We start from the raw sequence: 13,907 nt of genomic DNA, 5'->3' as shown, positions 1-13,907 counted from the left end.
GCTTCAAGACCACCGATCTTTTTAAGTATAGATAGGGGCATCAGGTTGATGCTAGCCCCTAAATCAATAAGAGCTTTTCCTATATCATGACTTCCTATGGTGCATGGAATGGTGAAACTCCCCGAATCTTTACATTTTGGGGGGAGAGTCTTCTGCATGATGGCACTACAATTAACCGTCAATCCATATTTTTAAAATAAATAATTTAAAATATTAACTTTTGAGTATTATATTATCTATGTAAGAACCTATAAATAGAGTATTATAGTAGATATGTGTATTAAAATAATAAGACGAGTATTTTATTTTAAAATAATCTTATAATATAAATAGAATTTTTTAAAACTCGGTTCATTATCTAAATCACCTCTATCTTTCTAGAACTATATTCCCTTTTGAGTTCTCTGACTTCTCTCTTGATTTTCTTATAATTGGGTTGTTTGTTTGAATATTAGGAGGTGCTCAGACGATCACTGTGTCAAGGGCTACACATCTGACCGATCAATTAAACGAATCGAGCGGGTAAGTGGTTAACCCCTTTCTTGAGTGTATAAGGTTCTTGATTTTGTAAAATGTTTCTGTTTGCATGGATCGAGAGTCCCTTTCCTTCAATTTCTAGCTCAATTTAAGTTTTAAGGTTGGTTTTCCATCACCAATCGGTGATTTGTAGGATTCTTTAGAATTGCCTTGCGGTGCAAGCAAATTGTCGAGATTTCTTTAAGTTGTGTTGTTGATTAGAGGTAAGGAAAGCTAGAGTTACTTTGATTTAGATTTTTGTGGTGTAGGTATGATGTATATGTGAAAAATGAGCTGTTTAAACTAAATTTTCTGTTTTAAGGTATAAGCGATGTATAATGTGAATGTTATGATGTACAAATTGATGAACTGTGAAATTTATCTTGATTGGATGTTATTTGATCTGTTATTGGAAGTGTATAATGTTATGAAGCTGTGATTCTGTTGTTTTGGTTATGAATTGATCCACATAGTTAAGATTATAGTGAATTTTTAGGAAGTGTAGGAGTGAAAATGAGCAATAGGGGTTTGATGTGTTTTTGGTCTGTGGGGTCGGTTTTGGTAAGTCAAATAGGATTGGGTTGAGCCTTTAAATTGATCAAAACCCTGTCCAAAGTAGTAGAATGAGATTTGGGTCCTTAGGTTGAGAAATTTGGAGTTTTGAAGAGGGAATTGGTTCATAAACACTTTACATTGATGTTATTAAGGTTTAGGAACACTTAACTAAGTCTAATTAGGTATATTACACAAATTAGGATGGTTAGAAGTTGGGAAAATAGTTAGAATTGGTAAACTTGGGTTGAGTTCCCTAATTCTGCAAAATTCGTGCTGCAGAATTATGCAGACTCGCTGAGCGAATGGATTCGCACAACGAGTGGTCAAGGCAAGTGCTCTCTGTCTGAGCAATTCGCACAGCGAGAAGGTGCGTTGTGCGAGTGCTTACGGGGTGTGCTCTTTGTCTAAGCAATTTGCACAATAAGAGGGTGTGTTGTGCGAATGGTTGAGGGAGTTTGCTCTTTGTTTGATGATTCGCATAACGAATCTGTGTGCTTAACGTCTTATTGGGGTCTAGGATCACTGCCAAATTTATTTGAATAGCGAAGAGGTGCGCACAACGAGTGTTTGGGGGGGGGGGTTGGTCTCTGTCTGGACTTTCGAATAGCAAATTGGGGCGCTATGCGAGGAGTGGAGGTCTGACACCACTGGGAGTTTATTTGCATGGCGAGATGGGTTGTTGTGCGAGAAACCTTTGGATTTGCTATGCGAGAGTGTGCGCTGAGTGAATGGTCCTAGTTTAGTTTACTTTTTTCTTAATTATTCTTGTTCAATTTAAATAATGTAGTGGGCTATTTTTGTTGATGTATGAACGTTTATTGAATCATATGACTATCAAAGGATGGAGTTGTGAATTCTAATGGGAATAAAGTATGATTTTCAAAGTGGAATCTCTCAGTGAGATATAAGTATGTTTGGAATGAATACATGAAGTTCAATATTGGGGGTTATCCTAACATGCTAATGATCTTTCACTCTCACATAGAGATGATTGATTCATGTGGTGAGAGTAGTAGGAGGTCCTAGTGTAGACGCTATTTGGAGGTCTATTGTGCGGTAACAGACTAACCTTGGGTGTGTGGTAGGGTGAAACCCATGGAAATGATTTTGCAAAGCAGTAGAGGCCACCACAAGTGCACAACCCGCCATAGGTCGGTATTCATTCTAAGTCCGAACAGTCAAGTCTAGGTCATAACATGTTAGGATGTTTGAACTATTTTATTTTGCTTGAGTTATCATGTATATGTTCTATGCTATATATGTAATTATATGAATCTTTTATATCTAGCTTACCTTGTTATCTGTTGTTTGTGTTTTGTATGTTTTTGGTTTCTTTGCTTTGCAATGATCATCCAATGGATATGAGCAGAGATAGATGAGCTTTCAGTGGAGCAGACATTTGTTGGAGATGATCCAATTGTTTAATAGTTTTAGAAGTAGTATTGTAAATAGTTTTGTAATAGACTAATTGTTTATAAAGTTAAAATTTTATGGTTATTTCTGGATGACTGTAAGTTAAACTTTATATAATAATCTTAACTATTCTATAATATCTTTCATATGATATCTCTCTAATATAATATTTATGCTATATTTTGGAACGTTACAATCTAAAAATATAAATATACGATAAAAATATAATTTAAATTATTTACACTTATAAATTAAGTTTCAATATTTAATTATATAAAATAATTTAACAATAATAATTATTTTAATTTATTTAATTAGAAATATCAATTTACAGTGTACATGAAAACAATATTTAAAATTAAAAAATAATAATTTACAGTGTAGTTGAATTTCAATTTAGTTCCTTTCTTTCTGAAAAACTCAATTGGATCCCAAATTTATCAAAATTGCAACAATTGGATCCTTTCCGTTAAATTATCTGTAACAGCGTTAGTGGTCATTTTACGTGGCACGTTGTAGTCAGTTTGTCAAGTGACGTGGCTGAGTGAGGTATGGCAGATTAAGGCACATGTATTGTGAATTATAAACCAAAATTAAATAAAACGAAAATGAAAGTTATAAACATAAAATCGTGTTGGGAATCATATTTTAGAAATAGGGATTGGGATTGTTCTGAGTTCCTCTAAGGTTCAACAAAAGCTCAATCCATTTCAGAAATTGAGGTATCAATTTGGGGGTTTAGGGTTTAATCCAACTTGGGTTTGAAGATGCATCCTTGTTCATCTTCATCATGCAGTGGGTGGCGGAAGCAAGGCAATAATGTGGTCTCTGGTGGTGGTCGAGGAGGATGTAGCAATGGTGGTCCGTTTTGCTATTGTGGGATGAAATGTGTTGTCAGAACTGCAAGAACAGTTAAGAACAGAGGCAAGCAATTTTGGGGCTGCCATAAGTTCAAGGTAAGTTTTTTTTTTTGTGTGTTTTTTTTCGTTGTACTTATTTTCAATTCGAGGGTGCCCTGATTTGTGTTTTCTTGTCGCAGAATGGTGGTGAAGATGGTTGTTGCAATTTTTTCACATGGTGTGCAGATCACGGGGTTGTTGAAACGGAAACGACTGGAAAATGTGAAGGGAAGTCTGAGTCTTTGTTGAATAGAGAAGCAATGGAAGGTGGATGGAAGATTATCAGTGATTTGGACTTGTCAGTGAAGAAATTGGGAAATAGGCTTAATGTCATATTAGGGGTTGTATGTGTTCTTGTTATGGTGAACATTATTGTACTTACAATAGTGTTTTTTGGTTGACATGAATGACTTCATTGTAGTTATGATAGAATGTACCTAGGATGCAATTAACCAAAGTCATTTTGACTATAAAAGTTTGTATTGTTTGTAACTTTTGTTAAGGAAGTAATTGAAAGTATTGATTGAATCTCAACCACTGCCTTCAATCTTAGCATATTGATTGTCTGTACCTTTTGTTTCAAACATTGCCTCCAATCTTAGCTGTATATTAGAATAGAATCTCAAGCACACTATGACTTTTATAACTTTTAATTTAAACTTGAGACGTTTGTGCTAAAAGATAAATATGTTTTTCCTTTTAACACCATTGCAAGAAACATAAAACTGCAGTATATAAAACTGTTGTGATCAAGACCAAGAAAAAGTAACTATTTAAATTTAAAAGCATATTCAGGTTGCTAGCTCCAAGACTTAAAGCATATTGACATGTATATAGAATTATTGTGATACAAAAGTGTTGTCATATCTGCTAAAAGAAACAATATATAAAACTGCAGTATATAAAACATATCTGCTGAAATTTCCCATTAATCTGAAGCATTATCTAAAACTGATGTCATACAGACCAAAATAACTATGATGTTTTCAAAAGTAGTACCACAATAACCATTCAATACAGACCAAAATAACCATCTGGGTCTCAACAACAAAATAACCATAATGTGCTATTACATCTACTGCTATTACAAAAGAGCATTCCTACTGTCTACTACGGTTGAGGCTGAGACTCATGTGCTATTTCAGATTGTTGAGCGGATGGAGTTGGTTGGGTTGCTGATGTACTAGCCACAGTTGCTGCTTGGGTTGCTGATGTACCAGCCACAGTTGCTGGTTGGGTTGCTGATGGGCAACGAGTTCTGTTATGGCCATGTTCTCTACATATGCCACATCTTTTCTGCAAGCTAAATTTGGTCATTCTTGATTCATCCTTCCTCATTTCCCATTGCTCTAGTCTTCGTTTTCTCTTTGGTCTTCCAAGCAACACTCTTTTGTGTGGAGGAGACACATCAGGATATGGAGTAATGTTCCACATGTTGGCTCCATTAATGGGATATATAATTGTTAAATAGGTCTCCTCATATATGGACTTCATGTAGCAAGAGTCAATAAATTGTTCTCCATCAATGTTGAGGAACTTCATTGCAGCCAATGAATGACGACATGGGATTTCAGTCATCATCCAAGTTCTGCATATGCATATGGAGTCATCTATGTTGACTACGAACTTATCTCCATTGTTAGACATGTGACGAACTTCAAATAGCTTGTTGCCTGACCAATTGTGTAGAAGAAGACAACAATAATTATGAACCACAGTAGTAAATTCAGCTAACATAGAAGTGAGTAATGGAATTTACCTAGGAATCCAATTTTTAGTTAAGTGAGATTCCTTTCTAAATCTGGATAGGATCTTGGGACAAATGGATCCAGTAAATGATGATATGCTTGACCTGTTCTTGGCCCATCTTTACATGAGATAACGTCGTATCTCCTGCAACAAAGTAATAATGGGTTTACTCCTGGTAGAAAGGAGGACATTGTTGAAGCCCTCACTCATATTGTTTACTAAGGTGTCACATTTAGCTCTTTCAGTGAACCTTGANCTTGACCAATACCTACAACAAATAATATAATCATTATTAACATGATATCAATAAAGAATTATGTTTTACTATTCAAGACTAACCTTGGAGGGATGACAATCAAATGCTTATAAGCATCTTCGTTCACTACTCTAATGTTTCTCATTTCCATCTCCCAAGTTTATGGATGTGTGGTTGTAGCTGCCCTCCACATTAAACGCTTCAGGTTTTTACCAGGGTATTTCTTCCTGAAGTTGGCATATATATGCCTCACACAAAACCTTTGGTTAACTCTAGGAAGCAATTCATCTATTTCATGAAGTAGACCCTGCAATACAATATAAAAGTAATCAATACAGCCAACCAATACTTAAGACCCTCAAGTTAAAATGTACAATTACAAATTAATGATTAGTATTACCTTTTGCTGGTCTGATATGAAGGTAAATGAAGAACAAATTTCATCCCCTCCAAGGTCATCTATTAATAGTTCTAAGCCACCTCCATGAATCCTTGTTCTCAACTTCAACAACACAGTATGCAATTGGCAACATCTGCTCATTCCCATTTCTGCCCACAACTGTTAACAATTCACCATCGTACTTACCTTTCAAAAATGCTCCATCTAAACCAATAATTGGCCTGCATGACATAAGACTGTCTTTGCAAGCCTTCAAACATACATAGAATCTCTTGAAAACGACTTCACCTCCCACATCCTCAACCTTGAGTTTCACTGTTGAGCCTGGATTTTTGGCCAGTAACTCATGGGCATAATCATATAACCTTTTATACTGTTCTTTGAACGAGCCATCAATTTGCTCTGTTGCTATGTTTTTGGCCCTATAGGCCATACACCTTGAAATACCAATGCTCCATTTCCTTTGAACTTTTTCCCTTATATCCACACCCTTAACTGTAGGATTCTCTCTAATAGTTTTCTCTATTTTCTTGCTCAACCATTTGGCATCAATTAATTTAAGGTTGAACTCCCTGCTGTAGGTATGGTTGTCCAGCATTGTCCTCAATTGCCATGTTTTGACTGCCTTCATATAACCACAATATAACCTCCATGGGCATTTACCTTTTGCACTCACACACTTGAACCTCATTCTTTGTTTACCATTCTTAACAAACTTAATATTTCTTCCATTATCCAACGCATAAGTTTTTATAGCCTCCAAAATGTCTTGCTTTTCAACAAAATATGTCCCAACTTCCCACTTAAAGTCAGGCATACTTTTTGGCAACACAAATGTTGCAAAAGTCCCATAACCCTCTACATCCGTATCGTCTTCATCACTTTCTCCTCCACTAATTAATTGTTCAGATTCCCACTCATCATCTGACAAACTTCTACCATTCCCACCCTCTACATTAACATCAAACATGTTGTCAGAACTAGAACATGGTCCACTAGACTCATTTGACATACTTTGGACTTCCACTTCCACATTTCCCTCCAAATTTGCATGTATATCATCATCTATATCACAACCAACATTCACATCAACAAGCCCCTCCATCCACTCAGTATTTCCATCACCACTACCATTCTCAAAAGAGGAATTCCAGCTTCGGATTTCCACATCTGCTTCAACTTCATTCTCTTCTTCACCTTCATGTTCACCATCACCACCAACGTCCTCAACTTCCACTTGTCCATCAACATCACCCATCTCTTCCAACACACCACCAACTTCCTCAACTTCCACTTGTCCATCAACATCACCCATCTCCTCCAACACACCACCAACTCATTCAACTTCATCAACCTCTTCCTCCATAACAACATCAACTTCCACTTGTTTACCTATCTGTTGTTTTTCAGCATCAACATCACCCATTTGTTGTTGTTCACCCATCTGTTGTTGTTCACTATCAACATCAACCATCTCTTGCTGTTCACAATCAACATCACCCCTCTCTTCAACTTGTCCTTCATCGTTTCTAACATATTCTAGCATATGTATGACTTCGGGTTCAGAAACAGGGTGTATGACAAACACATGCACCTCACCATTCAACCTAGCTAAATTAACCATATGCACGACAACATTGTCATCACAAATACACTTTAACTTATCATCCAACACTGAAGCCCCTCCTACAGAGTACCACATATCTTTAAACCCTTGGTATCCCAAAGATTTCACTACACTAACAATCACGAAATAACTCCAAACATCTGGGTCAAACATAAACCTAGATGTCTCCTCCCCTTCATACCTAAGATTCCCATCATTAACTAATTTCCCTCCATGGTGAAATACGACCTCAATATCCTCGTCCATGATGCAAAACACTATATATAAGTGAACAACAAAACGACAAAACATGTATTAAAACCAAAAACAAAACGCACTAACAGACAGGCAAAAATCACTTTAAACATGGGGGGACCACAACATTGCAATAAAAAATAAAACACAATCAGACGACGTGGACCACAACATTGCAATGAAAAATGGAACACAATACAACGACGGGGATCACCACCCAACATGCTAATAAAAATATTCAATACAAAACGAAACTTTTACTGACCTGGCCACTTGAGATTGTAGCTGAACAAGGTCCCACAACTTCGATGACGACGATGGAAATGATACCCCAATTTACAAAAAGAAACCCTAAACCCCCAAATTGATACCCTAATTTCTGAAATGGATTGAGCTTTTGTTGAACCCTAGAAGAACTCAAAACAATCTCAATCCCTATTTCTGAAATATGATTCCCAACACGATTTTATGTTTATAACTTTCATTTTCGTTTTATTTAATTTTGGTTTATAATTCATTAATACACGTGTCTTAATCTGTCATACCTCACTCAGCCACGTCACTTAACAAACTGACTACAACGTGTCACGTAAAGTGACCACTAACGTTGTTACAAATAATTTAACGGAAAGGATCCTATTGTTGCAATTTTGATAAATTTGGGATCCAATTGAGTTTTTCAGAAAGAAAAGAACTAAATCTAGATTCCACACGAAAATAGAGACTTGGTGAATGATTAAACCTTAATTAAAAATAATATATTTAAAAATGTTTACAGTGTACTAAAATATGAAAACATATTTAAAATTAAAAAAAAAAAAATTGGTTAACCAACCCGCCAACCTATCTTTAATCCGTCTTCCTATAAACCAATTCGTGTGGTGGATCACCAATAAGATAAACTAACTCATTTTATTACAATGAAAAAGAGATAAAAATTGATAACTAATATAAGTAATTTTTTTTTAAGATTGTGTTGAAGATGGTTCTTTTATTGTTATAGAAAATGTGAAATAGGTACAAAAATATGCCATGCATCACCAAATAAATAATCAATCCCTTAGATTAAATATTCCACTCAGTTGTTATTTTGATAACTATCACTGCAAGCAAACATCATACAAAAAGAACACAACTATATAAAGAACAATATATATACAAATGCAAGTCATTCCAAATCTAGCATTATTTGCAACCAATAATATAACACCTATCTTAACATGTAATTTACTCATTATAGGAAAATTAGTTAAAAATAATAAAAACGAAGCATTTTTCTTAAAAATTTAATATATCATCGAATTACAAATCATGTTGTATAAAAGAATTAACAATCTTACAGAAAGGATATTCTAAATAGGGATGGAGAGAGTAACGTAATATGAGTTGTATAGCAAATTAACCTTTTAATTAGCCTTTAATACCATCCGTTAATGGTCATAAATAGGGTCCTTTAACCATATCAGTTACTCATCTTCCTCACCGATTACAGTATTTAAGATCTCCACTTTCATTTCCCTCAACCTGTTATCTCTCTCTCCTAAGTGAAGAATCCATCAGGTACCTCTGATTTTATAAAATTAGTTCAATTCATTTTTATTTATATAATTTGGTTTTATATTTAGTTAATATATTTTACACTAACATTAGGAGTTCACATGTAGAATATTATTCATAAATTAAATGATACAAAGAAGAGATTGATGTTCAAGTTATTGAATTCTTTTATAATAATGTTATTTTTTTCATGTAATTAAAAGTTCAACATTTACAAAGATATGTGAAATGATTAGTGAGTATGAAATTAACTATAAACTGTTATCTTATCATGATGTTAGAAAAAAACTTTTTAAACAAGTTGTTGACAAAATAATTTAATCTCCTTAAAGAATATAACAAAAAGTGGAAGACAATTGAATAAATCATTAATTTTTAATTTAGGATATTATTTATATAAATTAAATTATTTTATGTCAAAGTAAATTCTTATAAGTTTAAAATTGAATTTTCATGAATTTATGTTAAATTTAACAGTCTTACAATCAATTTTCATACTCACTAAGATAAATAGTTTAAGTCTTACTCAACTATATAAAATTAACTCTAAAAAAATTTAACTTACTTATATATTATAATTTATTTTTAGTTGAATTTTATCTTTAAATATATATATATATATATATATATATATATATATATATATATATATATATATATATATATATATATATATATTTCGTAGCTTAAGATGTGAATGTAAAGGCTGGAAAACTGCAAATGGTTGAGAGAATGAAATTAAAGAAGGCAGTTATATGAGAAGGACTACAGTCAAATTAAATAAATATAGTAGGAAAATTTTGTCCACCTTTTTCATTTTCTTTGGGGGTTTCATACAGGATCGACATGTTTCTCATAATAACTAATGCAGTCTTATTCTCACTCCATCATCTAGGGCATGTTTATGTTTCTTAGGATATATTAGAAAATAATATTTTATTGGAAAATGAAAACCTAAGTTAATTTGAAATTTTTTTAATGAGTAAAATTAGAATAATTATGTGAAGATAATTCAAGTTCGAAAAACTCAAGATTTTTCTTAATAGTTACTCTTTGTAATTATTTTCTTCTTCCAGGAAAAAAGAAATAAGAAGCAGGAATGGACAGTTTTATTTTTCTAAGAAAAAAATGAACCTTTATTTTCTAGAAAAAAAACATTTATTTATGTTAGGTAATACAATTAATGTGGAATCCACTGTCTTCTCAAATTCACACTGAACATTAAATTTCCAAATGTGTTTGCAGTGTGAGCAAATATTAAGGAAAATGATACTAACACTGTTTTCATTGTTGGAATTTATTAAAAATTTTATCTTTTAAAAATTAATTACGAAATATACCTTTTATGAAAAATAAAAAATAGACATGGATTCTTTATAACACTGTTCATAAGTAAGAGAAACTTGACATTGAATAACACGAAATAACAGTACCTTACTAAAATAAATTTTAAAGGGTTCTGAAATTCTATAAAAAACAAAACAAAAAAAAAAGAAAAAATAATACAGCTATATATATTTTAATAATTATAACGGATAATGAAAGTAGTAAATGCTTGACGCCGTTATGCTGACCAATGACCGCAGTTCTGTGCGCTGACTTTGTAGCCCTAATCATAATTTATTACTACAAGTGCGTTCAACAACTTGGCCTAAATTTTTCGAAATTCCTTAATTTATTTTATGCAGCTTCAATGTCTTCCACTTCCTCCCTCCGCCTGATCCTCTGCACTCTCTTCTTCTCCTCACTCTTCCTCCGCCACTCTCTCGCCGACGTCGGCACCGCTGCACACTATGGCCCTCCCTTTTTGCGTAAGTACATATATTCTTAACACAAATGTTACTTCAGATTAATCTTTCATAGGAAAAACTTTGATGATATACTGTTTATGGTGACACGTGCAGCCACTGCATGCTACGGCAGAGACGCGTCACAGTTTCCGTCGAATAACTTCTTCGGTGCCGTCGGGGAGGGTTTATGGGACAATGGAGCAGCATGTGGGAGGCAGTATCAGGTGCGGTGCATCAGCGCTGCGGCTCGCGGAACTTGCATTCCTGGCCAGATGATTCAAATCAAGATCGTTGATCGAGCGCAGTCATCGGTTTCTAGGCCTTCTTTAGCTGGAACTACGTTGGTCCTCTCCTCGAAGGGCTTTCAGGTCATCGCCAACGCTTCTGCACCGTTCATTAACGTAGAATACCAACAGTGAGTTCTCTTTTACCTTTTCATCGTTATAGTATTTTATAGTTTATTCTTAATTACGTTTCGTGTTGGTTTCTAGCAAGATTAGACGTTGAAAAATCAAACGTTGAGCGCTTCTGTTATGACTTTCCTTACCTGCAACAACAAAATTAATAATAATTATGATTCTAGAATCTTTGGTGAATGGATGATGAGCGGTTGTTGGTTTTATCTATTTAGAGTGAAATAATAATCTCAACTGAGGATTCGTAATTTGTCCATTTTTGCAGGGTTTGAAAACGGGAACAGATTCTTTGTTGGCATATTTGTTACTCTGAAAATTATTCTCTGTAATGATTGAGTAATATGCAGATGAAGTTGCATTCATATTTTAATAATAATGGTCACTTTCTGTTGAGATCTGCTTGTTTTTCTTTCCTAACCTGCTCATTCAGGTCCGTCCAGTTTAATAATACTTTCTCTCAATTTAATTATCTAAAACTCTAACTCTCAAGGGCCATTTTCGAAATGTAATAATATTAATTACTCTTTCCTTTTCTTAATCTACTTTTTAATTAGTTTATATATATATATATATATATATATATATATATATATATATATATATATATATATATATATATATATATAAATGTTGTTTAGCATATGCTTAATTAAAAGAAGAAGAACCTTAACTTTTATGTTCTTTATAGCGTCAGCTTATAAGAAAAAGAATTTTGGAAGAGAAACCAAAAGACTACGTCAAAGCGCCAATTTAACAATGAAGGCAGCTACAAAAGTAAAGTTAAATTTTCAAATACTAATAAGGAGATAGAATATGAAGAGGTCTACTTCATATTTGTATAGTCTATGTTATTAGATAAATAGGAAAATATTATTTTAATAATAAATGCAAGTTGTTTGTATTTTATTTTTGTATGTTTTATTAGAAAAAAGGCCGGCAAAAAATATTTTTAAAATTTATCAATTTTAATAATTTTGCGGAAGAATGTTATCATAATGTTAATTTTTCCTTATTATTCCATGAGCGTTCATTGTGATCATCAAACTGTTCTTCAAAATCTGATGTACTAATGGAAAATAAGAATTATAATACACTTTAATTTTCCAAACAAATTAGAGGACAAAAAAAATTATGCCTACAATCAATGTTCCTCAAAGTTAATGTCTAAAATTTTCAAAAGGAAAACAAACATTTAGGAACAAAATGTAATATAACATAAACTACACACTCGCGATAGTCTACCTCAAACTCTACTCCTAAGTCGTGTCACTATTAGATACCCTGCATGTAGTATCTTCTTATATGAATTAAATTTCACATACATAGCAGACAGAGACAAACACACAACAGTAATAAGCTATTATTAAAAATAAAAAAAGAAAACAATACACATTTGTGTATAAAATTGAACTTAAAGATTTCAAAATCCAGTAAATACACATCCAATTCATTTAATTCCAAAACATCATAGAAGAAATTCAATAGCAACTACCTTCGAATGATTATATATATATATTTATTTATTTATTAAGGAGGACAAAATGTCATTGGAATCTCCATGATATGTATTAAGAGATTCTACCATGATATAGGGATACCGATAGCATTTAGATTGATAATGTCATGGTTATACAGATCTTTCTAGTAACAAGGTTAATTAGTTCACCTATGCTAGTTAGAAAAAGTTATCATCTCAACAAATTCCATGTTATTGGAACCTTCATCAACTCTTTCGACTAAATATCATACTCTATGTGAATTATGACACATAATAGAATCTGAATAATATCATTTTGATCCCTTATTTAATATATCTAACACATAAAAATACAATGCTTCCAACATTACATAAGTATAACATTCATTTGCTGATACTAATTCAATCGAACTCATTATTATTTAAAAAATCATATCATTCCAAACAAATTATACATTTATCACTGTCAATTCAATAAGAAACCAATCCATTCATAATTCAACTTCAAAAAATCAATAACATAATTTCATATCAAATCACATTACAATTTTTTAAAGAGTTATATTTTCTTACATGTTAAAAAGTATTATTACAAAGGTTCTTTAACACTAAGTCGTCCTAATCACTGAAATAGACAGAATATACAAAGAAGACACATATAAACTATATGATTATATTCTAATAATCCTAATTGAGCTGAAATTCATTTATGACTCCCAAATCGCACATGCAACCTAAACCATACTCCTCTTCCGGTCGTCAGGAGTTGTATCATACTTTTCCATATTCAAACATGTGGGTAAAAGTTAAAAATCTTAGAAAAAAATAAAAGAAAATATTTTTCTTTTAAAAAAAATTAACTTTTATAAAAATGAACTCTAGTTTACTGTTTTTTTATTTATAATAAAAACTTTTTAATAATAAAATAATCAAAAATACTTTATAGATGTTCTATCTTATTTAAAAATATTTTCCATCAAATCTTAGAGTTTTATAACTAACTATTAATAATGATAGT

General features: G+C 32.6%; 1 protein-coding gene across 1 annotated transcript; it reads left to right on the top strand.

Moving 5' to 3' along the window:
- The first annotated feature begins 10,573 nt into the window (after positions 1-10,573).
- On the top strand, positions 10,574-11,791 carry LOC106760407 (EG45-like domain containing protein 2). The gene is made up of 3 exons (XM_014643842.2): positions 10,574-11,017; positions 11,111-11,411; positions 11,678-11,791. The coding sequence occupies exons 1-3, from the start codon at positions 10,783-10,785 to the stop codon at positions 11,682-11,684; spliced, it is 543 nt and encodes a 180-aa protein (XP_014499328.2). The 5' UTR covers positions 10,574-10,782; the 3' UTR covers positions 11,685-11,791.
- The last annotated feature ends 2,116 nt before the right edge of the window (positions 11,792-13,907 follow it).

Source organism: Vigna radiata, chromosome 5 (genome assembly GCF_000741045.1).
Source record: "Vigna radiata var. radiata cultivar VC1973A chromosome 5, Vradiata_ver6, whole genome shotgun sequence".
In the NCBI taxonomy this organism is placed as follows: domain Eukaryota; kingdom Viridiplantae; phylum Streptophyta; class Magnoliopsida; order Fabales; family Fabaceae; genus Vigna; species Vigna radiata.
This window is presented reverse-complemented; position numbering and strand designations above follow the sequence as displayed.

Bases quoted from the DNA above. Each gene is read 5' to 3' on its own strand.
- LOC106760407 (XM_014643842.2), top strand. From the start codon at position 10,783: ATGACCGCAGTTCTGTGCGCTGACTTTGTAGCCCTAATCATAATTTAT. The intron at 11,018-11,110 runs GTAAGTACATAT...TGACACGTGCAG, and splicing joins CTATGGCCCTCCCTTTTTGC to CCACTGCATGCTACGGCAGA.